Here is a 26,700-nt window from a genome sequence, read left to right as displayed (position 1 = left end):
GCAGCAAATGTGATAATACTGTTGACATTTGTGAGTTGTTGTTGTTTTTTACAAAAGAAAAACAAAAATGATTCTCCTTTGCTATTGCCTTGATGGAGAGTTGGATAAGGAAAAAATTTATTAGTCAGCTCTCAGGCATTCGAGAGAGACAACCAGAAAAGCAAATATACACACAGTGTATAAATGGGGGAGGAAAGAAAAATATCACTGGAGGTGAAAGACTAATTTTACACATGAACCAGCAAGGTGGTGATAAATTAAAAGTGATCCTTGTCAAATTAGTGTCAGGGTAGAGCCGGTTAATTCAGCATACTGGGGGAACACGATCTCTTGTGTAGCCAAAAAAACAGTGAGGCGGGATTCGAATGATGAGTGATGCCAGCAAAGGGGAATCCCAGCTTGCCGAGACGAGAGAGGCTACGGAAAGGCTACGAGCAAGTTGGGGCAGATTTCGCACAAGCAGGTTTAGGGAATTTCTGTTGTCAGGCAAGCCAGATGGACGTAATCCCTTGCTGCTGTGTGCTAGCCCCCTTGAAACAGGAGGCCACACGGTCAGGTGAAACACCCAAAGGCTTCACTTATTTGAGACTCGCCATTATCAGACAACTGGCCAATAACAAGAATTATGGTGAATTGATCTGCATACATAGTCACGCACATTTCATTGCTGGACCAAAAGGTTATACTCAAAAACTTGCTCCTTGCCCATCATAAGACTACGCTCTTAGCATCAGAGAGGGGATGTGCGCACACCTGTACTCTCAGAAAACAGTCATTCACTCCAGCAATAGCTTCACCACTAAAGGACTCTACTCCTGAGCTGTCCACGTTGCCAACTCAATAGGGAATAAACAGAGTCGTCAGTGCAGACATTACAAAACTGTGGTTGTTTAGTGTTAAATTATTGGTGGAGTAAGGTAAAGGGACCCCTGACCATTAGGTCCAGTCGTGACCGACTCTGGGGTTGCGGCGCTCATCTCGCTTTACTGGCCGAGGGAGCCGGCGTACAGTTTCCGGGTCATGTGGCAAACCAGAGCAGTGCACAGAAATGCTGTTTACCTTCCCGCCGGAGCGGTACCTATTTATCTACTTGCACTTTGACGTGCTTTCAAACTGCTAGGTTGGCAGGAGCTGGGGCCGAGCAAGAGGAGCTTACCCCGTCGCGGGGATTCGAACCACCAACCTTCTGATCGGCAAGCCCTAGGCTCTGTGGTTTAACCCACAGCGCCACCTGCATCCCCATTGGTGGAGTAAGTGACTGCTATTCCAGCACGAAGGGATGATGTGTCAGCAAGTGAAAATTCTAGTAGATCACAAGGAAGACTGGTCCACATATGAGAGAAGCAAGTCACAACAGAAGGGGCAGGCTCCCTTGGCTTCTTCGGCAGCCCGCCCCATCTCTGTCTCTTGGTCTCCTTCCACTCCTTCCTCTGATTCTGGACTGCTCTCTGTCCCAGCCTCTTCCTGCTCACTAAACCATTACTGCATCTTCCACTTCCAACACCTCCGTTTCCCCGTCTTCTCCTTCTGACCACTCATCGTCATCCCACCACCAGTCCCCTGGCTCTGAGCCTTCTTCCCCTGGGGGTTTCCTTGGGGATTCCACAGTTGCTGCCTGCCACCAATCCTCTGCAACCAGCCGGTCCATAACAGCAACCACCTTGCTCTGTCACCAAGGCTCCGTCCTGTTTCCAGCAATGGCAGCTATATGCCTTTGGGACACCCGCAAACTGGGCAGGAAGGCAACAAACCTCCCCACAGCTTACAGTACTGAGAGGTATACTGCCATAGCTCAGTGTGGTGTAGTGGTTAAGAGAGGTAGACTCGTAATCTGGGGAACTGGGTTCGCGTCTCCGCTCCTCCACATGCAGCTGCTGGGTGACCTTGGGCTAGTCACACTTCTCTGAAGTATCTCAGCCCCACTCACCTCACAGAGTGTTTGTTGTGGGGGAGGAAGGGAAAGGAGAATGTTAGCCGCTTTGAGACTCCTTCGGGTAGTTATAAAGCGGGATAGCAAATCCACGGTCTTCTTCTTCTTCTTCTTCCCTGGTGTCTCCAGGTAGGGCTGAGAGGCGCTCCAGTCTGGAGCTCTGCCACCAGTCTATGTGGACAACACTGAGCTTGATGGACCTAAGGGTCGGACTCTGTGTAAGGCAACTTCCTCTGTCCCTGTGTCTCTGAACAGGGGAGGTTCTGTTTTAGGTACAACACCTAAAAACACAGATATTAACCTCTAGAAATATTTCTAATCCCCTTTCAGAGTGATCTAATTGAGCAGCAACCGCCACATTTCGTGGCGACGAACTCCATCTGTTAATTCAACACTGCAAAGTCTCTTTTGTCTGACCTGAACCCACTGCCAATCAATTCCACAGGATGCTCGCAAGTTGCTGCTGTCCAGTAAATTTGTATACTGCCCTTACAATGCGGGTGGGCGCTGTGGTCTAAACCACTGAGCCTCTTGGGCTTGCCAATCAGAAGGTCAGTGGTTCGAATCCCCGCGATGGGGTGAGCTCCCGTTGCTCTGCCCCAGCTCCTGCCAACCTAGCAGTTTGAAAGCACACCAGTGTGAGTAGATAAATAGGTACTGCTGCGGCGGGAAGGTAAAGGGCATTTCCGTCCGCTCTGGTTTCCGTCACGGTGTCCCGTTGCGCCAGAAGCGGTTTAGTCATGCTGGCCACATGGTTTCCGTGACGGTGTCCCGTTGCGCCAGAAGCGGTTTAGTCATGCTGGCCACATGACCCAGAAAGCTGTCTGTGGACAAACGCCAGCTCCCTCGGCCTGAAAGCGAGATGAGCGCTGCAACCTCATAGTCGCCTTTGACCGGACCTAACCATCCAGGGGTCCTTTACCTTTGACCTATACGGCCCTACATCTGCAGGTCTCAGGCTGCTTAAAACATAAAATCACAATATAAAAACACAAAACAACCCAGTAATCTCCCCTCCCCAGGTTTGTTCTAGCATTACAAGGACAAAAGCCATCACAACTCAAAAGTGGCCTGGGAAAATTGATTTGCCGTCTTTTGTTTAGCTGGAGATACCATCCATTAAACCTGGGACCTTCGAGAGAGACTAAACATGTTCTCTGCCGCTGGTCTTGCTTCCCCCACCCCCTCACCTTTTCTCCACCTGGAGAGCATCCCTCTAAAAATCGCGCCCACCTGGCCAACATGGGAAGCAATGAGAACACGGAGACAGGCTTCCATTCAAAATAGGAAAGTGATGACAAACTTGGAAAATGTCACGGCTCGAGACTGCGCCGTGGGCTCCTCCTGCAGCGAGACAACACTTGGCTTCGTAGCTTATCTCCGCTCCCGGAGAAAGGCAGGCAGTGTCTCCAAATGTCAGCGCGGTTAACAAAGAACCTTACAAAACTCACCCTCTTCCTCTGGGTGGGCATTTCTGAATGCCTCCGTCTAGCGCGAGGACCATTCCCCACCGAAGGTCACTCGCGTTAACAGGGCACCCGGGTTATCGAGAGGCTTTTAATTACTCGCTCACCCGCTCACAACAGGAAACAAATAAGCCAAACAACGAAATAAGAGCAACAGATAAATCAAGGGCCAAAGACAACGTTGTCATCACCGCAGAGCTCCCCACAAACAAAGGAATTTTCAGCAGGTTGACATATGGTGCAAATTAGATGGAGACAACCGTACTCTCATTGTATCTCGAGAAACTGGTCTGTAAAGGTCAGCTCCAGGTGCCATTCATGGGATTAGCTGCTCCCAACCTACTCACCGACTCTTCCAGTCTTTTCATACTACTCAGGTGCCTGCATAAGTGACATTTGTAGCCTGGGAATGTTGCTCAGTGGGAACAGAACAGACTTTATTTGATCATTTCGTCAACCTACAGGTGTACCCACAAAAGGCAGGCACTAAAATGGGTTGGGAGGGGGAAGGTGGGAGATGCTCCCATTTAGACAGCGTCATTAATGTATGTAGCATTGTACAGAGTTTCATGAGGTTGGGGCCTCCAGCCTTTTTAGCTAATAGTAGTAGTAATAATAATAATAATAAATTTTATATCCTGCCCTCCCCAGCCGAAGCCAGGCTCAGAACAGCTAACAACAGTAAAATGATACAACATTCTAAAATCAGTTCATTATAAAATCAGTTCAAATCAGATTAATGGCAACCATTGGGCTAGAGTTCTGTGAGGTTTGCCAAAGGCCTGGTGGAACAGCTCTGTCCTGCAGAAAAATGTCAAGTCCCGCAGGGCCCTAGTCTCTTGTGACAGAGCGTTCCACCAGATTGGAGCCACAGCCGAAAAAGCCCTGGCTCTGGTTGAGGCCAGCCTAACCTCTCTGTGACCCGGGACCTCCAAGGTGTTTTTGTTTGAAGACCGTAAGGTCCTCGATTTCAACAGTGCGGAAGAAAACAGGTGGAGGGGCAGAGATGGTCAAAGATAGTAAGGGCTGAATATGAGCAAATGCAAACTTCAGCCTGGTTCTAGTTGGGGATTAAAATTAAGGGGTTAAGCCAAAAGGGAACTCATCATTGGTTTATTTGGGCACGCCATTTGTAGGCTGCCCCATAGGAGAAAGTTCTCTGGGTGGTGCGCAGCGCAAAATAAGTCAACACAAATGAAAAAATCATACCGTAATAAAAGGCAACAAAACACACCCATTTAATAGACCAGAGCAAAACAAATCAATTAAAAGCAGGGGGCAGGTAAACTGAACGGGCTGCAAAGCTAAAGCAATATGATGAACAGCAGTACAATCTGTTGGGGCGGAAAGAGGGTCTTTGCCTGCCATCCAAGGGAAGTATGGCATTCCACAAACTGGGAGCCACCACTAAAAAGACTCCATCACTCGCAGCTCCCTATCGTATCTCACTTCGCAGAGGCACTTGAAGAAGGGCCGCAAATGTCTCAAGGTACATGCAGGGAGAGGTAATAGTCCACCTACCAAACTAAGAAGGGATTTAAAGATAAAAAAAACAGCACTTTTTGACCTGGGCAATGGAGCCAGAGGAGATGGCAAAGTCCTGCCAGAGCATTCCATAACACCATCCCAGTTAGCCCTCTTGCATTCACGTTCCGTGCCCTGTTCTGATTTTTGAATTACACATCATTGGTGTCCAACGGCAGGGTTCAAGAAGTCGAACTTCACACCACACCACAGTGCTGTGATATCATGCATATGTTTTACGCAACAATACAGCAACTGTTGTTTCTGGTGGCTGTCATGCACTTAGCGCAACGTCTATTGACCTCTAGTGTTACGTTTTATCCTAAGACCACCTGCAGGAAAAGTTGACAAAGAAGGAAGATGAATTGGAACCAACGGACCTCTAGGATTTATGTGAACTGCAGAACAATTATCTCCTTCTGATGGAATGTGGGGGAGATCAGATTAAAGCAGGAATTCTTAACACACATACAGAAAAGCCCTGGGCTACGAAGTAAAAATTGCACACATTTTTAAAAACACACACACACAGAAAAACTTTGAGCCCAAAAGTGGGACTCAAGGCTTGCTCGCTTAAAAAATAATAATAACTATGTTTCATCATGTAATTTTAGGCTTTTAGCAAAATCGCAGCCGCAGAGGAGACATGCCAGCAGCCTCATCCACTAAGAGCTTGAAAATGAGAAGGCGGCCGAACAGCTGCTTGAAGATTATAGGAAAGGCCACCAGCACAGGAATGGGTTGCAGCTCGTTGAGGCTTAAGTTTCAGCCATCAATTGCAGGCAGCCTTTTAGGCATCAGGACTGGCCCTCATCGTTGGCCAACTGTCAGCCAATGTGGTAAAGGTAAAGGGACCCCTGACCATTAGGTCCTGTTGTGGACAACTCTGGGGTTGCGGCGCTCATCTCGCTTTATTGGCCGAGGGAGCCGGCATACAGCTTCCGGGTCATGTGGCCAGCATGACTAAGCCGCTTCTGGCGAACCAGAGCTGCACACGGAAACGCCGTTTACCTTCCCGCTGGAGCGGTACCTATTTATCTACTTGCACTTTGATGTGCTTTCAAACTGCTAGGTTGGCAGGAGCAGGGACCGAGCAATGGGAGCGCACCCCATTGCGGGGATTCGAACCGCCGACCTTCTGATCGGCAAGTCCTAGGCTCTGTGGTTTAACCCACAGCACCAACTGCGTCCCTCAGCCAATGTGGTACTTATGGTCAAATAAAGAGCTATAAATCCAGTCTCTCTCTCTTTCTCCATCTCCTCTGGAACAAGAGCGCTGAGACACACTGGCTCAACGTAACACAAACCAATTGGCTAACCATGGTTAGGCATCCCAGAAGGCCCTGAACATTTGAATCCTGCTCCTTTGCACAAAAATGTGCTGCTCCCTGCTTCCCATTGGGGAGCTAGGAGCCAGTTCACATATAATGCTAAGCCATTCACAGCTGCCCCTTCTCCAGTCCTGCAGCCATTGCACACACCGCTTTAACCAATGTTTCTTATCGGTTTTACAGCTCGGGGATTGCCGGGAGGGTATGAACCACAAGCCCTGGTTTGGATGACACATGAAGCCAAGCCATAATTTAGCTTCCAGCAGCAAAGCCAAAGGATTGCGGGAGGAGCACAGCAGCTAGGATCTCCTCTCCAGGAGTGATCACATTTGAAATAAGCCACGGTTTAGCTTAGCATTACAGGCAGGGGCCAGAAGCTTGTTTTTAAAATAAAAGGTGAGATGCCAAAGGATTGGCTTGATAATAGAACTTAGCTTCCGGTCTAGTATTTGCTATGCAAAGATCCGTATAGTTAAAGCTATGGTTTTCCCAGTAGTGATGTATGGAAGTGAGAGCTGGACCAGAAAGAAGGCTGATCGCCGAAGAATGGATGCTTTTGAATTATGGTGCCGGAGGAGACTCTTGAGAGTCCCATGGACTGCAAGAAGATCAAACCTATCCATTCTGAAGGAAATCAGCCCAGAGTGCTTGCTGGAAGGACAGATCCTGAAGCTGAGGCTCCAATACTTTGGCCACCTCATGAGAAGAGAAGACTCCCTGGAAAAGACCCTGATGTTGGGAAAGATGGAGGGCACAAGGAGAAGGGGACGACAGAGGACGAGATGGCTGGATAGTGTTCTCGAAGCTACCAGCAGTGGAAGACAGGAGTGCCTGGTGTGCTCTGGTCCATGGGGTCAAGAAGAATCAGACACGACTAAACGACTAAACAACAACAACAACATGCAAGAGCAACTGCGTTGGAAGACAAAATCTCTGCAGGAACCAATTCAAAGGGCTGTCAACATTTGGCTTAGGATAGGTCATGGAGCCCTAGTGATTCTGCCACTGTAACCAGCCACTATAATAAATGAGGACAAACAGGAATGTCCCAGGTCTTAGCCGGAAACCCATACTTGAAATGGAAGGAAGCAGAATGGGACAGGCCACCGTAGGCAGAGCACAAAAACACCCATCCCAAAACTGTTTTAGGCTGCTACCCAGTTCAATTTGAATACTTCATTTCCCCCTCATAATTGGGGAGCAAACCCCTCCATTGTCCTAGAGGATGGAAACTTTGCTACGTGAATTACCACTAGGACGGTCAGGCATAATGTCAAATCCAAGGGCCCCTCCATCCTCCTCCATTCATTTTTATGTACCCCAGCAAGCCAGCAAGTCATGGATGCTGGAAGACGCCTCTCTGGGCTCTCTCTCTCAAGTCCAATCTAGAAAGCAGCAAAGAGGTTTTTGGTTCCTTTAATACATATTATGGCAAGATCTTCTATTGACTAAAACCTACTGTGTCATCAATGTCCACGAAACTTTATTCCATGATGGATTTATTCACATTATTGCCACAAGAAATGAGCACGGCTACCCACTGTCTTCTAGAATTTGGGGATGGGGCTCAAGACAACTTACCGTATTTTTCACTCCATAGGGCGCACCGGACCATAGGGCGCACCTAGTTTTTAGGGGGGAAATCAAGAAAAAAAAATCTTATTTCCCCTCCAGCCCCAAAGAGCCGGAGGGGTTGCGCGCGGCTATGTCACAAGCCAAGGCAGCCAGCGGGATGGATCCCGCTGGCTGTTTTGGCTTCCTCTTTAGCCCCATGCAACCTCTCCCCTGCCGGGAGAGGCTGCGCGGGGCTCAAGAAGCCATAGCCACGTGCAGCCTCTCCGTGCCGGAGGGGCTGCGTGCGGCTATCCCTGAAGCCTGGAGGGCGAGAGGGGGGTCGGTGCGCACCAACGCCTCTCTCTCTCCAGGCTTCAGCAAAAGCAACGCGAAGCCTTTGGAGCACGGAGGGAGTGCTCCCTCTGCGCTTCGGAGGCTTAGCATTGCTATCGCTGAAGCCAAAGAGCCTGCATTCGCTCCATAGGACGCACACACATTTCCCCTCAATTTTTGGAGGGGGAAAAGTGCGTCCTATAGAGCGAAAAATACGGTAGTTACTTCCTAGTTTTGCTCCGTACTCTTGTACAACACCTGTTTGCTTTACTGGGGCTGTGTGACCCACCAGGGGCTGTGTGACCCACCAGGGGCCAGCCTTAATGGCCCCCCAAAAACCCACCGCCTCACATATGCGGCACGCTGAAGTGGATTTATAAAACTCCTTCTCTCCTCCTCCCTTTCATAAGAGCTGGTGGAAACCACGCTGAAGCAAACAGCAATGCAAGATGGGTCCATCTTGGCCAAGCTGCAGCTGGCATATCGACTGCTGCTCCCTGGTGAGGCACAAGAGCAGGGAAAGGCAAGAGAGAGAAAACACAAAAGGGGTTCTTGGGGGGAGATCTGCCACTGCTACTTTGCACAGGGCTGAGGAATGGCTTTCTTCTCCCTTCCCTCCCCCTCATGAATTATTACGGCGGACCCGAGCAGATGTCAACCTGGCATCTGAGCCCTGAAATATAGTTGGAAGAGCAAGTCATAACTAAGGCACGGCGGGGGAAGGATGAGTGTCAGGAAGCGGCACTTTTCTTCAAATTTCAGATAAGCTTCTTTCGCCTAAGGGAGGCCTGTCGAAGAAGAGAAAGGGAACTGGGATGGAAGGCTTAAAGCTCCGCTTGCTAGCCTGCAAGCATCCAACTTGAAGAGGGCCGTAGCACGTTGAGGAACAAGCGTTCAGCAGGAACAACAATGACCCTGGCAGGAATAGATATTGATTGGCAAGTCCATATACTTCCACTGTGCATCTGGATGCTTCTAAAGCTTCATTTATATGTTCCCTGGAACAGCACGGGGATTCTATCTTCAAATGTCAAAGTTCAACATTTTGCAGTAAAACTGGGAAGAAGTTATTATGGACAAAGGGGTATCAGAAAATGAGCTGCTAGTATGGTAGGTTCACTGGAGGCAAGCTCATTCCAAGACCTGAACCCACTGCCAATCATAGAATCATAGAGTTGGAAGAGACCACAAGGGCCATCGAGTCCAACCCCCTGCCAAGCAGGAAAACCAACCAATCAATTCCACGGGATGCTCCCAAGTTGTTGTTGTTCGGTATATTTGTATACCACCCTTACAATGCGGGCGGGCGCTGTGGTCTGAACCACTGAGCCTCTTGGGCTTGCCAATCAGAAGGTCAGTGGTTCGAATCCCCGCGATGGGGTGAGCTCCCATTGCTCTGTCCCAATTCCTGCCAACCTAGCACTTCGAAAGCATGCCAGTGTGAGTAGATAAATAGGTACCACTGCGGCGGGAAGGTAAAGGGCGTTTCCATGAGCTCTAGTTTCCATCACAGTGTCCCATTGCGCCAGAAGCAGTATAATCATGCTGGCTACATGACCCGGAAAGCTGTCTGTGGGCCTGAAAGTGAGATGAGCGGAGCAACCCCATAGTCATCTTTGACTGGACTTAACCATCCAGGGGTCCTTTACCTTGTAGGTATTTCACACAAACGCTCCTACTGGGGCTGGAAAGGGGTTAGTTTAACCTCCAGTTTGCTAGTAAAACTGAATTACTGCATCCTGAAATGCCTGTCTAAAAAGTGTGTCACCAACATGAAGAGTCTGGAAAGCTCTGCTCTAACCGCATAAGGTTGAGGTTCAGAGTGAAGGGTGCCTCCAGTTACATGCCTCGAGTTACAATCCCAATCTCATTTACCTGGGAGTAAGACCCACTGAGTTAAATGGGACCCCTGAGTAGATACAGTTAGTGTTGCAGGCTCAGGCATTTTGATGAACTTGGAGTTATGGGAACCAGCCAGCCAAGAAGTTGCACTGAGCAGAGTGGGTTACAGCACCCCATCTTGTGGCTTCGATTATTCAGAGGGAATCCCATCAATTTAACACTAGCAATTCAAGCTGTTTTCAGCGGCTGCCGTAACCAACGGGAGGAGCCCTTCCATTCCATTTTGGTGCCAAACCAGGTGAAATCCCTAGGGTTCGCCTGCAATAGTTGCACAGAAGGAACCTGAAGCACACTGGGCACCCAGCAGGCAATAACTGGCTGTTCAGCTCAGGCGTATAATTTGATTTTGCCTGGAACCAAGCACTGCTCCAGTCTCCACTTCATCTTTATACTCCATGAAATCAAACCCTAAAAAAAAGACTGCCCTGTTTTGTTTAGCTACCACTGCCTAAGGGAGAGGGGGCAAAATGGTGTAATAGTTGATAGTCCTCGTGGCTTGCATGTCTGAGTTTTCCACATTTCCTGCTCCTGTCACTTCTCCTCTCCTACCTTAAAGGTAAAGGTACCCCTGCCCGTACGGGCCAGTCTTGACAGACTCTAGGGTTGTGCGCCCATCTCACTCAAAGAGGCCAAGGGCCAGCGCTGTCCGAAGACACTTCCGGGTCACGTGGCCAGCGTGACATCGCTGCTCTGGCGAGCCAGAGCCACACACGGAAACGCCGTTTACCTTCCCGCTAGTAAGCGGTCCCTATTTATCTACTTGCACCCAGGGGTGCTTTCGAACTGCTAGGTTGGCAGGCGCTGGGACCGAACAGCGGGAGCGCACCCCGCCGTGGGGATTCGAACCGCCAACCTTTCGATCGGCAAGCCCTAGGCACTGAGGCTTTAACCCACAGCGCCACCCGTGTCCCGTTCTCCTACCTTAGTCATCTCCTATTTCACCCCCTTTGTACATCACTATCCGTGGGAAGCGGGTGGCGCTGTGGTCTAAACCACTGAGCCTCTTGGGCTTGCCGATCAGAAGGCTGGCAGTTCAAATCCCCGCAACGGAGCTCCCAATGCTCTGTCCCAGTTCCTGCCGATCTAGCACTTCGAAAGCACACCAGTGCAAGTAGATAAATAGGTATTTCCATGCGCTCTGGTTTCCATCACGGTGTCTCATTGCGCCAGAAGCGGTTTAGGCATGCTGGCCACATGACCTGGAAAGTCGTCTGTGGACAAACGTCGGCTCCGTTGGCCTGAAAGCGAGATGACCGCTGCCACTCCATAGTCGACTTTGACTGGACTTAACCACCCAGGAGTCCTTTACCTTACCTTTTACCTTTACGTCATCATGCTCTGTGAGACCCCCTTGTACACCATTGTGGGATTTCGTTCTCCTTTAGCTTTGGTACTCACCCATCTGCTCCACAATCTCAGGTGGGAACACTCGGGAGGCAAAGGCCCGCCGGAAGATGTCAGAGAACTCCTTATCAAGGCCCCCAATGCCCATCTTCTCAAAGTTCCAGTCAGGGTTGATGATCGACTGACGATTTTCTCTGGTTTTGGATTTGCCTGTGGGAAAGGAGAACGGAGTCAGCTCAAGGATGACAAATTCAATCAGCGCGTGGGAATGTTGCAGAGTTCTGTTTCCTGTGTGCAAGATGCTAAAGCAAACTTTGAACACAGTGTAGTGTGTGTGTGTGTGTATAGAGGTTAAGAAAAAAATTAAAGTATATTTACAGAAATACTGCAAAATTAATGAATGTTAGAAGAATATTGGAATGAAGATACATGGTTTTAGCAGAAGTGTTATTAAGAATTATATGAATATTGAGGGTCAATGTGATAAAGTGGAAAATTTAAAGTTAAATTGTGTTAGGATAAATTATAGAACAAAAATTGAAGAAGAGGGAAAGGATTTGTTGAACCAGTTAATTTGAACCAGAATACAAAAAAGGGAGGTGCGAGGAAGTCGAGGAAATAAGCTAATGAAAGATATAAAATTTGGATGTGTGTTTCTGTTTTTTGTTTTTTTTATGTTGTATTGTTGTATTGTATTCTTTTTATTGTTGTATTGTATTGTTTGTTGAATTCATGTATTGTTTTTCTTGACTTCCCCCCCCCCTCTTTTTATAATTATAAAATATCTAATAAATATTATTTTTAAACAAAAAACCAAAAGAACAAGAGCCACAAATTCAGGGGTGGATTAAGACCTCTAGAGACCCTAAGCACTTAAAAGATTTCGGTGCCCCCATATATATCTAATTCAAAATATAAACAATAACAACCAGCAAAATAAATTTCTATTTTTTGAAATAAAACAAAGCCTACAGTAAGATGGAAAATATTTTTGTCTACTTTCAATTTATTTATATTTGATAAAAAATTCTCCTACTTTTTCTAATTGCAAAGTCCTTGCTCAGATTGTCAAAACTAAGCTTACATAATACACATCTGCTTCCATACTTAGTAGAGATAAGGCCTTGAGCCTGCCTTGTTGAATAGTTGTTCTGTTGGGATTTTTAATATACAGCTGTACCTTGGAAGTTGAACGGAATCCGTTCCGGAAGTCCATTCGACTTCCAAAATGTTTGGAACTAAGCTGTTTGAAAACCAAGGTACGGCTGTACTTCAACTGAGAAAATGAACACTCAGATGAGCAATTTGTGACCGTTAATGTAAAAAAAACCTGGCAATGGAAAATTTCTGTGGTGCCCCTCTTCCCTTGATGCCCTAAGCACATGCTTATTTTGCTTAATGGTTAATCCAGCCTATTCACATCTCAGTTCAGCCTTGGATCTGCTGAACGGACCCAGGAAGGCAACCATATCTCAGCTTCAGCCCCATACTACCAATCTAACATGGGGATTATAACCCTGATGTCCTTGCAGAATTGTAAAGATTACAAAGATGTGAGCTAAATGCATTCCATATTTAGAAGGAGGGGGGAGAGAGAACATCATAGGAAAGGATCAATTTTGATGACTGGCAATTAATTTAAGCAATTGATCAAATACTTGAGCTAACTTGAGGGTGTGGCAAGGAGCGTTCTCTTCAATGGAAGAAAAACACACACCAAGCACCAGGAGCCCAATACACTCCTGCCATTTTAAATATACTTTTACCTGCAGCACAGGGAAGCCACAGATGATGTACAACACGTAGCAGTCATTGCTGGTCTAGACCCTATAATTGATTTCACGTTGAAAGTACTGTAAGTAGAAATCAATACTGCAGTAGTCCTGACATCGAAGGGGAAAATAGGTTTTTGTTTTATTTATTTCTTTGGAAAAGGTAGCCAGCAAGTCCTATACACATCTACTCAAAAGCAAGCCCCGTTGCGTTCAATTGATTCTCCTCCGCATGTTGTTGGACTACAATTCCCATCAGCCTCTGGAGGGCCACAGGCTTCACATACAGAGTGCTTTGGATCCAAGTGAATTCTGCCTGCTGTGGTTCCTACTGCGATATGGGTGTAGCTTTGTGATCCATCAACACTAAGGAGCAGTGGCAGACCTGAAAGAGGCACGCATGTATCGACTTATGTATTGATTTAAAGAGCTCAGCCAGTCTTCGTCTGCAGGCTTTTGGTGTTTTCATTTATTTTGTTTCCTGCAGGATGGCTGCAATCATACGACCTCTTCCCAGAGTTAGCTGGCCTCTTACGACTGCTTAATTTTTACCTTTTACTTTTCTGATTCTCTGCTGCCACACGCTGGTTGTGGGCCATATTTTAAAATTTGAAATCAACATGTCTGGGGCCATTCATTCACTCAGAAAAACTTTCTTCGCTTGCTTCCAGGGTCCGATTTTACAATACTGCCTTGTTAAAGAGTGCGGTTTTAAATGCACGCAAATGATGTTATCAATAGAACAAGCCACTTAAAACAGGGCAAGGCAAGGCAAGGCAGATCTTGCTGGAATTAGCACACAGCTGATTTTGAAAAAGCAAAGGTTTCGACTCAAGTAGTCACCAGCACCTTGCGCAAACCCAGTGCTAAATATATGAGTGCTAAATATATGAGGGCCATCTATCAGGGTACACAGCGCACCAATAATAATATCCAAGTTGAAACTAGATTGTGGGTTGATTGATGCTGATGAAAAACAAAAACCAGCAGAGCCCCCTTTCCAAGACAAGGAGGCTACTGTATTTTTTGCTCTATAAGACGCACCAGACCACAAGACGCACCTAGTTTTTGGAGGAGGAAAACAAGGGAAAAAAATATTCTGAATCTCAGAAGCCAGAACAGCAAGAGGGATCGCTGTGCAGTGAAAGCTTCTGGGATAGCTGCGCAGCCTGCATTCGCTCCATAAGATGCACACACATATCCCCTTACTTTTTAGGAGGGAAAAAGTGAGTCTTATAGAGCAAAAAATACGGTGATTTCAATGCCAACCCTGCAGTACTACCACACCCAGGTACAGAACCCTGCAACTGTGAAGTCTAACCGCCACATGGGCAGGGTTTTCCCAGGTCCAAATCAAAAGGAAGAGCTGCAGAAAAGCATCATTGTCATTTTCCCAACCAGTTAGCATAGAGTAGCCCTGATTTCACAATAGGTCCCAAAAGATCATACCCAAACACATTGCAAAGGCAGCACAGAGGGGCCCTGCTTAGCCAAAAGCGGATTTTTACAGGGCACTTTTTCCCAGTCAGTGGAGTAAGTAAGAGCAGGGATTTGTGCTTTGCCATGATATTTCTGGCACTTATGGCTGCAGAGACCCACTGCAACCAACACTTGTGGAAATCTCAGAAGTCAGATGTGCGGCTGAGTAAGATTTCCAGTGGTTGGGGTGGGGCTCCAGTTCTCTCTAGAGACCCTTGCCTCTCCTTGCTACATCAGAATAGATTATGCAAAGTAATAGAAACTGCTCGATTTGAAGAAACATACAGTAGCACCTTGGATCCCGACACCTTGCAAGTCGAACGTTTTGGCTCCTGAACGCCGCAAACCCGGAAGTGGCTGCTCCAGTTTGCAAACGTTCTTTGGAACCTGAACGTCCGACACTGCTTCCGCGGCTTCCGATTGGCCGCAGGAGCTTCCTGCAGCCAATCAGAAGCCGAGCCTTGGTTTCCGAATGTTTTGGAAGTTGAACGGACTTCCGGAACGGATTACGTCCGACTTCCGACTGTGTACATGATAACAGATTTCAACTTCTCTGGACGCAAAATTGGGACTGCCTGGTCACTGAACCTTTAACTTTTTTAAAAAAAAGTCAGCCTTGTCTATCAACTCTCCTTTTGATACCCCCCCCCAAGTAAACGCTGCATTAGATTTGATCAGTTCCCTACCCCACATACCTCCCCTCCCCCATACAGGTATTTCTCTTCTTTCTTGCATAATTTCTGCTCCCTGCAGCTCCTCCTACCCTCTCTTGTTCCAGCCATGCAAGCAGCTCAAAAGGGGCCCATGCAGAGCAGTTTTCCTCCCTTCTTGACCCACTCACCCAGCCAGCTCCTCTGCACCTTCCGAGCACAGAGGACAAAGGAATGAGAGCCAGAGAGCAAGTGGGCATTCAAGGGAACGAGTGAGAACCAGAATGCAAGTTCCTGCTGGATGCTTTGGCATAACCCCACTTCCCCATGGCCTGCCCTGTCTCCTCCTGCAGCGACAAGAGACATGAAGGGGAGCCGAGTGGAATATCCATCCTTCTAGAGGGACTCAGCAGGGTTAGGCTTCGCCCCAGCTGAACACTCCAAGGGGGCCTTGTCTTCGCTGCCGGAAAAGCCCTAGTTCTTATCCTTTGGGCTGAGACTTGGCTTTTTCCATTCCTTATCTTCTCCCTGGGGACACACCTCGGTTGCTTATACAGTCGTACCTTGGTTCCTGAACGGAATCCATTCCGGAAGTCTGTTTGACTTCCAAAACGTCCGGAAACCAAGGCACGGCTTCCGATTGGCTGCAGGAAGATTCTGCAGCCAATCAGAAGCCACGTCGGACATTTGGCTTCCAAAAATAGTTCGCAAACTGGAACACTCACTTCCGGGTTTGCGGCATCTGGGAGCCAAAACGTTCGAGAACGAAGCTGTTCGAAAACCAAAGTACGACTGTACTCTTTGATTTGGGCATACAGTGGTACCTTGGTACTTGAACAGCCTGGCTCCCAAACAAATTGGCTCCAGTACACTGCAAACCCAAAAGTGTTTTGGTTTGCAAACGTTTTTCAGAAGCCGAATGTTCCGTGTGAGTACAGGAACCTCCTGCAGCCAATCGGAAGCCACACCTTGGTTTTGGGAGTCGAACCGACTCCTGGAACACATTAAGCTCAAGAACCAAGGTACCACCATATCTGAAACTAACCCCTTTTTCGGTTTACTCCCTCAGCCGAAAAGAGCTCCTGGGAATTTGGAAGTTTTACCATAGCTTCTTTTGCCCCACAGAAGCTTTTCTCCCACAAACCTTCCCCCACACGACTTGCTCCGAGCCCAGCTAGGAGAAAAACAGCTACGGGGAGGTGGAAAGTTTCAGCAAACCTTCCCATGCCAACACCTCACCCACTTAATCTGCTACTTGGCGGCAGCCCATAATTGAAGGAAATTCTGCTGCTATTCTGTGTGGTTCTACCTTGATGAATGCCCTGCCTCTGGGCCCCATCCTGCCCCACTTTTGTCAGCTTCATGCAACACCTGTTGCCTACACGGTGTGAAAGGAAAGGAGCATCGAAAGAGTAATAATAATAATAATAATAATAATAATAATAATAATAATAAAATTTTATTATAACGCCAGGCAACTACTAAGGGGAGAGATATCCATGGAGCTAAGAGCCAGGGCTGCTTGCTAGGCTCTAGCAAGAACACAAAGCTAAATATTATTTGAATATGGATAGAGAAGGACACAAGGGCAATATGCACACCCCCATTAAGTGTTTCCTGAATTTGGCAAATAGCCTGAAGGAAGATTTGTAGTGAGGAGTAATTGTAAAATAAAGGAAGAAGGAAGTTGTTGTTGTTTAGATAGATGGACAGAGAGACATAGATGCAAGCTATTATACAGTATTTTGTTCAAGGGTACAGTATCACCTAGGGACGCGGGTGGCGCTGTGGGTTAAACCACAGAGCCTAGAACTTGTCGATCAGAAGGTTGACGGTTCGAATCCCCGTGACGGGGTGAGCTCCCATTGCTCGGTCCCTGCTCCTGCCAACCTAGCAGTTCGAAAGCACATCAAAGTGCAAGTAGATAAATAGGTACCACTCCAGCAGGAAGGTAAACGGCGTTTCCGTGCGCTGCTCTGGTTCACCAGAAGCGGCTTAGTCATGCTGGCCACATGACCCGGAAGCTGTACGCCGACTCCCTCGGCCAATAAAGCGAGATGAGTGCCGCAACCCCAGAGTCATCCGCGACTGAACCTAACAGACAGGGGTCCCTTTACCTTTTTACAGTATCACCTACAGTGTGGAAATTCTTGAAGTTAATTTATTACTCCGGAGCTGCATGTTTGCACAGTCTTGTGTTGATTTTTCAGCTGGGCTGGCTACCTATATATCTGAACGAATAAAACTTGAGGCGCCTAACACAAAACCACAACTGGCGAAGCTGGCTGGTGAGAGTGCTCAAATCACAACTGATCTCTTGTGGTGATAGGGGGCACTCTCTCCTTTCTTAATAATGAAAGGCTGAGGAGAATGCAGGTTGAATCCACAAGATTTAAAAAGGATTTTAACTAGAGGTCTCTGTCTAGGACCTTGGAGAGCTACCGCCATTAATCTGAACAGACCAAACTTTTTCTCAAACTTTTTTTCCTCAGGGCCACACTTTCAGAATATATATATATATATATTGGTAAGAAATACATTGGAAAACGAAAACAAGCAAAGAAGTTCTATTTGTAGCGTAGAACGCAACTATCTTATAATATCCAAAAATTATAAAACAATGCAACTACGTAAGAACATGAATCATTCCCACACACTCTTGCTTTCATGTTGAAAAGCTATCTATCCATATTATGCAAATAAAAAAAATTTTTTGATACTATACTACACTGAAATGTTCAAATGTTTCTTTGATTATCCCTGAATCTTTTATAAAAGAATGGAAATGGTTTATTGAATATTTACAGATAAATTGTAAACAGATAAGAACATTGGCAGGATTATTGCAATAACCTGCAGTTTTGTAAGAGTATATAATTAAAGTAGATGAATAAATGAGCAAATTAAGTTAATCTGGATATGCAGAAGATATTAAAAATAAATTCAAGCAAACGCGGAAAGAGGGGAAAGGAAGTTGAGCTTTGAAATGTTAAAATGATTGTAAAATTAGTGAAATGGATGAACTTGAAAAACATAATTTATTTTTTAAAAAATGTGCTGATGGGGGGGGGGGGGAGATTACCCTTGAATCTTCCTGCCAAACTTGCTATCCTCCTTTGTCACACCAGTGTGGCACGCCATACCCTTTGAGAACAAGTGGAATGGGCGATGGTAAGCTTGATGGACCAGTGGCTTGATTTGGTATATGGCAGCTTCCTATGTCTCCCTGGGGGATGCTACAGCCTTGTTCTCTGATCTCTCCTACCCAAACCCCCAGCAGAAGACGCCAGCAGCCAGCTACTGCCAGCAAGACAAGGAATAGAACCCTGCTGCTTTGCCTTCTCCAGGTCTGGCTACAGGATGCAATCAGAGAGGAGGCCTCAGCTGTCATCTGGTCCTTGCATGTCAACAGCACAGGCCTTTGTTCCTGAAATTCCCTTTTGCTACCTGCAGAATGGCTGGCCGTTGGAATTTCTTCTGCAGCACAGCTAGTAAAAATTTTTTAAAATAATAATAAGACCTGTCAATCTCTTTTATGACATGTGTCTTGATCTCTTCCTGTTCACTCTTGCTATCTTTCCACTTGAAAAAATAAACTAAAAGAAGCTAAAACCGCTGGTTAAGATACAACCTGTGTGTGTGTGTGTGTGTGTGTGTGTGTTTAGGACCTGGAATAGTAATAGTGGTACCTTAGTTCTCAAATGCCTTGGTACTCAAACGCCAAAAACCCAGAAGTGAGTGTTCCGGTTTTCAAACGTTTTTCGGAAGCTGAACATCCAGTGCAGCTGTCGGCTATTGTTTCTGGGGCGCCTGCACCAATCAGAAGCTGCACCTTGGTTTCCGAACATTTCAGAAGTCACATGGACTTCTGGAACGGATTAACTTGGGCACTTTTGTTTTTGCTATTTATTTGGCGTTTTTGTTTTTTGAGGCTTTTTTGGTTGATCTCTTTTTGTGACTGTGTGGAACTCAGTTCAGCCAATGATTGATTGATTGCGGGGAAATGGATAAAAGCCCTCCATTCAAACAATGACTATAATCAGTGCAGGTAAGAAAAAAAATTAATTTTTATCATCTACAATACAGTGTTACCTCTGGTTACATACTTAATTCGTTCTGGAGGTCTGTTCTTAACCTGAAACTGTTCTTAACCTGAAGACCACTTTAGCTAATGGGGCCTCCTGCTGCCGCCGCACAGCTGGAACACAATTTCTGTTCTCATCCTGAAGCAAAGTTCTTAACCCGAGGTACTATTTCTGGGTTAGCGGAGTCTGTAACCTGAAGCATATGTAACCTGAAGCGTATGTAACCCGAGGTACCACTGTACTGCCTTATTTATTTTATAGTGCAGTACATTGTTTATAGCTTTCATTTTATGGATCAATGGTCTTGTTAGATAGTAAAATTCATGTTAAATTGCTGTTTTAGGGGTTGTTTTTAAAAGGCTGGAACGGATTAATCGGTTTTGCATTACTTTCTTTCGGAAAGAACGCTCTGGTTGGCTTTGGAACGCTTTGGTTTTGGAACGGACTTCGGGATCGGGTTAAATTTGAGAACCAAGGTACCACTGTATAAACTAGCTAAAAATTAAAAGGGGAGAGAAGATGCAACTTGAACGAAGAGCCCAGGTCTATGTTTGACAGTCACGTAGATAAGGACGCAAGGGCAGGCAGGCTAGTAAATACTGCTGTGGACTAGTAATTTTTGTGGACTTGCCGATAAGGAAGACAACAGACCGCTTGGAACGCAGAACTGTCACCCCAGGGTCACACTTACCAATGAGAGTGAGGGAAGAGCTCTCGGCCTTTTCAAACGCAACCTGGCTGTTGCCAACGACAAGACCAACTTCGATCTGAATGAACGAAAACCGCAATTAAAAGCCTTGAAGAGGAGTAACAGACACTCATGCTCTGTGTTCCCCAGAGAGCCTCAGAATGGAAAGAGAGGGCCATTTTTATATTAAGACAAGCTCCGTAGCAGCAGAAACCAGCAGGCGGCATGAGATGAAGTCATCCCAGCGCAGCTGGCGCTCAGCCTCAACAAGATTCCTAGTGGCATATGGTCAAAGAAGACCTATTTGTGACGATACGCCCCCGTCTCGAAGCTGCGAAAACAGGGGAAGGGACCTGGATTTCAGGGCTCCGGAAAGGAAATCAGCTGCCAGAACAGAAGGCAGGTGAAGAAAGAGCTACAATGCTGTTTCGCTCAAATCAGTGGGGTGCCGGCACCATATATAAAAGTGGGCACAACGAAAACAAAGATGTAAAAGAGATTTACCTCTTTATGAAATAACACAGATCTCTGAGGCAGAGAGGGTGGAATTGGCACGAACCCTGGTTAATTAAAAGCTGATTCAAACCAGCATGTTCCCCATTTTGGCAGAAGGATATTCCTGACACATTTGGGAGGATTTCAGATTAATTCCTAGAAGCTTCTGGCGAGTCATACTCCATTTTTTAAACTCTAGGTATAGCAGTCTTCCATTATCTTCTTCTCTCCATTTCCTCTCTCCTCTTTTTTTTAAGGATTGATTTGGTTGTTAAATAGGATTATCTTGGCGGGGGTGAGATTATGGAATCATTCTAGCCTGACAGCCCAGGGTTGGGACTTTGCTTGTATATTTTGCAGAATGAAAAGGAGATATTAATCAGATGCTTGTTCCCCACTAATTAAGATGGGAAAAGAATGTGTGAATAAGCCAGCGCAGATCAGCATTTCTGTATAACTGTACCCAAGTTGAACCTCCTTGCTAGGCCAAGGATACAGTTGGCCCAGCACTGAGTGTCAAGGTGCTCACAGAAAGTCCACAATCAGGGCATTGCCTCAGGATTAGTGGACTCTATTCACATATTCCGTTTCCAATCATTGCAATTTACACTGAGGTACCTCTGAAAGGGAGATCCAGTTCTTACCTTCTGTTTTTTCCCTGTGGCCGGCTCTCCTTTAAGGATACTGGGATCCATGGCTTCAATGTCCTTGACCAAGAGGCCAAAAAGCTTGTCGTTGAAGCTAAACACAAGCTGTGCAAACAAAGGGAAGGGAAATAAGGTTATTGAAACACTTGCCTGCATTTTCGTGGCTAGAGCGGCAGCCAACAAACAAATGAAGCTCCAGTTCAAGATTTATTTGGGTCCCTCCCTCCTAAGCCATCTCACCGGTCCAACAGCGCAGCGAGGAGAGGCAATGCCTCCCTGCAGGCCAGCCCTTTCAAGGAATGCAGTTTTCACAAAGGGAACGGAGCCTAGGCAAAGTAGATTGGACCCAGAAGCTCAAAAGGCTTCAGTTGCACTTCTAGCATTCGCTGGAGCAAGTTGCTAACTGGAGCTATCCATGGTTCTGAAACTCCTGGGTCTGTTTGCCCCATGGGCTCTTTCACTAGGCCAGGGGTCTGCAACCTTTAAGACAAAAAGAGCCACTTGGACCCGTTTCCGAAGAAAAAAAACCTGGGAGCCGCAAAACTCGTCATTATAAAAATAACTTTTTTGTCACTTTTTTATTATTTCTTTGTTTGACCCCTCAGAATTACTCCTCCTCATAGAAATAAACGTTAAATTAACAAGTTACCTTTTTGTGTGTGTGTGTTCTTCACTCCCCTTCAAAACAGTGACCAGCGTACATGCCCCCTTTCAATGCAGTGACCAGAGTACATGCCCCTTACAATGTAGCGGGCGGGCGGGCGGGAAGGTGACGTCAGGACGGTGCGTGACTAACGCACGCACCGCCCCCATGTGATGTCACAGCCAGTACAGTGCCCGCCACAGTGGGGAGTGTCGGGGCGCACAATGCGCCTCCTCCCCTCGCTAGTATCCGCCCCGGAGCCGCGGCAAAGGTGTAAAAGAGCCACATGCAGCTCCGGAGCCGCGGGTTGCAGACCCCTGCACTAGAGCAAGGCAGACCAAGGCACTTTTCCTCTCACAAGTCTGACCCAGTCCAACTATGAATATCAAGCAACACGTCTAAGATATTTCTCTTTGGGTGGGCTTTTAACAATTGGCTAAGGTATATGGGATAATGCCTATATATATGTACACACCATCCTGTTTTTACTTTTTTCTTACGTTATTATTACAGTCATATCTTGGTTTTTGAACAGCTTAGTTCTTGAACATTTTGGCTCCCAAACAGCGCAAACCCGGAAGTGACTGTTCTGGTTCGCGAACTATTTTTGGAAGCCGAACATCCGACGGGGCTTCCAATTGGCTGTAGGAGCTTCCTGCAGCCAATCAGAAGCCGTGCTTTGGTTTCCAAACGTTTTGGAAGTCAAATGGATTTCTGGAACAGATTCTGTTCGACTTCCAAGGTACGACTGTATTTGTCCCATATGGCTGGAATGAGGTGGGGCAGAAACTGAATAAATATTTTGTCAGTTTGGCAACTGGTAGATGCTGCCCACATTTTTTTGACAATTCTGATCCTTTGTATTCTTTGTGTGTGGGAAGGGGAGTAATAAATTGATTTGAGGAGATGCACCATACTTCTTTCAATCTGTAACTTTGCCCAGGTACAAAAATGCATTTTCTTGGGTAGTAAATCTGGTGCAATGGCTTCTTAGAAAATAAGCAGAAGATTTTGAACCAAATCTTGTAGACTTTGCACTTCAGATTTAAAAGAATCATGCTCTTAGTGTGTAAAAGAGAATGAAATGAATGAGTATGTCAATAGACTATCCAAAAGGCTCTGATAAGACTCCAAGATCCTTGGGTCTTTTGTCAAGCCTGGCTTTGGCCTCCTTCACACATATCTGTCCCAGAAACTCCAGTGGGTGCAGAATGCTGCAGTGAGGCTCCTCACGGGGTCTCTGCCATGGGAGCATATTCACCCAGTGCTTTTCCAGCTACACTGGCTCCCGGTGGAGTACAGGGTCAGATTTAAGGTGCTGGTTTTGACCTTTAAAGCCCTTCACGGCCTAGGACCCTCGTACCTACAGTATGCCCCATGCAGAGCCTCAAGATCCATAAATAGCAACACCCTAGTGGTCCCGGGCCCTAAGGAAGTTAGATTAGCTTCAACCAGAGCCAGGGCCTTTTCAACACTGGCTCCGGCCTGGTGGAACGCTCTGCCTCATGAGACCAGGGCCCTGCAGGATCTGATTTCTTTCCACAGGGCCTGTAAGACAGAGTTGTTCCGCTTGGCCTTTGGCTTGGAGCCAACTTGATTCCCTCCCTCCCCCTCTTTCTTTTTTCCTTTCCTTCTCCTCCTGCGATGAGGCTACATTTTAATGTTTCAATATTTTAATGTTGTATTTTAATTTTGTTTTTAAGTTGTAATCATTCAACTTGTTTTTATTATTGTTTGTAAGCCGCCCTGAGCCCGGCCTTGGCTGGGGAGGGCGGGGTATAAATAAAAAATTATTATTATTATTATTATTAATTCTCCTCCTATATACTAATAGAAAACTCATTCTTCAAATATGGATCTTTCTGCAGTCTAAATGGCACCAACCACAAACAAGAGGCACCAGACTCATGGAAGGCCAAAACTCTTTAGTAACATTTTTGGTTAAAAAGCCCAAGAGGGAGAAATAAATGACCACAGAATGCTGGCCAGTTGTAGGGCTTTGGGGAGGGGGTGGGGAGCGCCAAAAAACCATATGAAAAGCATATGCTCTCTCCAGCCTCAAGGGTACTAGTGCAGAACTTAAGGATTCTCATTTTTTAAATGCAACTCAGAATTTCAGCTTTCATGGTTCTCTTTTTTATCCTTCGTGGTTGCAGAAACTCTGCCTGAATATACAAGCTCATTATCCTGGGTCAAGAACTCCTTGAATGGGCTTCTAAAAAAGAGCCTTGTCTAACTCTGATCCTAAAAAACCCCACTTCTTTTCAAATACCGTATTTTTCGCTCTATAGGATGCACTTTTCCCCCCTCCAAAAATGAAGGGGAAATGTGTGTGTGCCCTATGGAGCGAATGCAGGCTCTTTGCCTTCAGCGATAGCAACGCGAGGCCTCCAAAGCGCAGAGGGAGTCTTGCTCTCCCGGCTTCAGCAAAAGGAACCTGAAGCCTTTGGAGCGCAGGGCGAGTTCCCGCTGAACTCCAAAGGCTTCAGGTGGCTATCCCTGAAGCCTTTGGAGCACAGCGGGAACTCGGGCTGCGCTCCAAAGGCTTTGGGTTCCTTTCGTTGAAGCCGGGAGAGCAAGACTGGCTTCAGCAGAGAGGGAGAGCTGCACAACGCCCCTTCAGTGAAGCGGGAGGAGAAATGGAAGGGGCTCCGTTTCTCCTGCCGCTTTGCTGAAGGGGCGCTGAGCAGAGAGGGGGAGAATTTTTTTGCCTTGTTCTCCCCCTCTAAAACAAGGTGCTTCCTATGGTCGGGTGCGTTCTATAGAGCGAAATATACGGTAAATCCTCAAAAGGGTCCAGTCTACAAAAAGTGTACAAGCCATCCATCTACACACAACTCTTTTTATCATTTTCTGTCTAAAAGAAAGAGCGTGCAACTGATTTCTTTGCAAAGATTCGCTTTCTAGTGAACTGCGGTTGGCGATTTGCAAGATTGGAGTAATCGAGTCCTCAGAAGGGAGAAATGGTTTCAACGCTAAGTGAGAATCGCATATAAAGACCACAAACCTGCTGCCCCACTGAGAATGCCTGGTTGTTGAACTGCTGGATGAACTCGGCCGCCATTTTGTCAGAATCATACGGGTTGGAGTCGACACTCTTCTTTTGCAGGAAGTCTATCTCAATAGTCATCGTGCCGACGCACTGCTTGGTCTTATCAAAGTTATACACGGAAACTGTGTGGGAGGCAGGGAAAGCACAGACGTCAGCGGAGTGCTGAAGGATCTCAGTTCAGGTCATTCGCCAACATCCCCTTAGGAACCATGTCCCCAAAGAACATAGAAAGGGTCTTCAACAAATGCTTAAATCAACAAACACTTAACCAAGGAAATGGAAATGATGAATAATGGCAGTGCCATTTCAATGTGATCATCAACTATTTTATGACCTTGTGCTGTAAAGTACGGTGAGGCCTCCTTGGAGGGTATAAAAATGAACCAAGAGTATCTTGACTGACTCTTAGTGCAAACCCAGGTCATCGAGCCTGAACTTCCACAACCGTCACCCACCATAAACCACCAATGGCAGAATGGGCAGCAACAGCAGTATATATGTTCAATGCTTACAATAATATTTCATTCTCTTGTTAATTGTGCTGTTTTAAATGAGCATTTTATACTTGACTTCCTTCAGTAATGTTTTATTTTGAAATCTTTAAGATAATATTTTAGTCACCTGTTAATTATGTTGCTTTGAATGTATACTTTATACAGCCGTACCACGGAAGTCGAAAGCCTTGGGAGTCAAACGTTTTGGCTCCCGAATGCCGCAAACCCGGAAGTGAGCGTTCCAGTTTGTGAACGTTCTTTGGAACCCAAATGTCCAACGCAGGTTCCATGGATTCCAATTGGCTGTAGGAGCGTCCTGCAGCCAATCAGAAGCCGCGCCTTGGTTTCCGAACGCTTTGGAAGTTGAATGGACTTCAGGAACGGTTTCCGTTCGACTTCCAAGGTACAACTGTATTTGACTTTATTCAGTACAATAATGTTTTATTCTGGATTGTTTTATCTGATGTTTTTAATGTCCTGTAAAGTGCTTTGAGATTTTGTCTTAAAAATATAAAGCGGTATAGAAATGAGAATAATAATAATAATAATAAGGAGCAGGAAACTCTCCTTGATTTTCTGGGTGCTCCTTGAGCCAAGCAGAAGCTCTGGTGCCTCCATTAGGGAAGGAACAAGGAGCAAAATTTCTGAAGTAAGCAGAAATCAAAGCATAATGAGCAACAGAGGTTATATATATTTTTCAAAAGCGCCGAAGCCATTAACTTTGAATTAGATTTTATGGTTGGTGACTATTAAGAGAGTGAAAACCATGAAATCAATATATCAGGCTGTTTCAGAGACGAAGTGAACTAGTCTCATGGTATTTTGGGTTTTGTTTTTAAGTCTGTGTAATTTTTGCAATTTCCCCCTTAATATTGTGACATCAAAATAAAGCAGACAGGAGCCCTGGTTGCCTCCACTAGAGAAGAAAAAAGAGACACCCTGGTTTCTGTTTCTTGGGGACACTGAAGGGTGAGAGAAACAAGAATTTGACATTCATGCATCTACTTGATATATGCTTCAGCCCTCAGAAGCATAATGCCACCTCCATAGTGCGCACATGTTGTAAGCATCCAATTGGTAGGGGACAGTTTCCATGCTGCCTATAGGGAATTTGCTTCCTGGCACAAACCTCCAGAAAGAAACCTCTAAGTGGAAAGAGAATACAGTCATTCCGCCGATATGAGTAGTTCCCCGGCCTTCTCCTGCTCTTAGCAAAAGAGATAAACATTGCAAGTTGGGACCGATCTTCCGTTTCTCGTCGCAAGTTCCAATTATTGGAGATGCATCGCAATGCCAACTGGGGCCTCATTT

The 26,700-nt window shown here is 46.3% G+C and overlaps 1 protein-coding gene across 6 annotated transcripts in view; it reads right to left on the bottom strand.

Annotated features, from left to right (window-relative positions):
* NSF (N-ethylmaleimide sensitive factor, vesicle fusing ATPase) overlaps positions 1 to 26,700 on the bottom strand; it is a 104,122-nt gene that overhangs the window by 40,130 nt on the left and 37,292 nt on the right. For all 6 annotated transcript variants that reach the window (XM_083407696.1, XM_083407699.1, XM_083407697.1 and 3 more), the window contains exons 5-8: positions 24,851 to 25,017; positions 21,198 to 21,305; positions 20,062 to 20,137; positions 11,439 to 11,594 (exon numbers count right to left, since the gene is read on the bottom strand). In XM_083407696.1, coding sequence (XP_083263822.1) covers positions 11,439 to 11,594; positions 20,062 to 20,137; positions 21,198 to 21,305; positions 24,851 to 25,017 — 507 coding nt within the window. The remainder of the gene's footprint in view (positions 1 to 11,438; positions 11,595 to 20,061; positions 20,138 to 21,197; positions 21,306 to 24,850; positions 25,018 to 26,700) is intronic.

The sequence above is a fragment of the Podarcis tiliguerta genome (assembly GCF_965153285.1).
Source record: "Podarcis tiliguerta genome assembly, chromosome: 13".
Classification (NCBI taxonomy): Eukaryota; Metazoa; Chordata; class Lepidosauria; order Squamata; family Lacertidae; genus Podarcis; species Podarcis tiliguerta.
The sequence above is the reverse complement of the archived record's forward strand: the minus strand, read 5'-3'. Positions and strand labels throughout refer to the sequence as shown.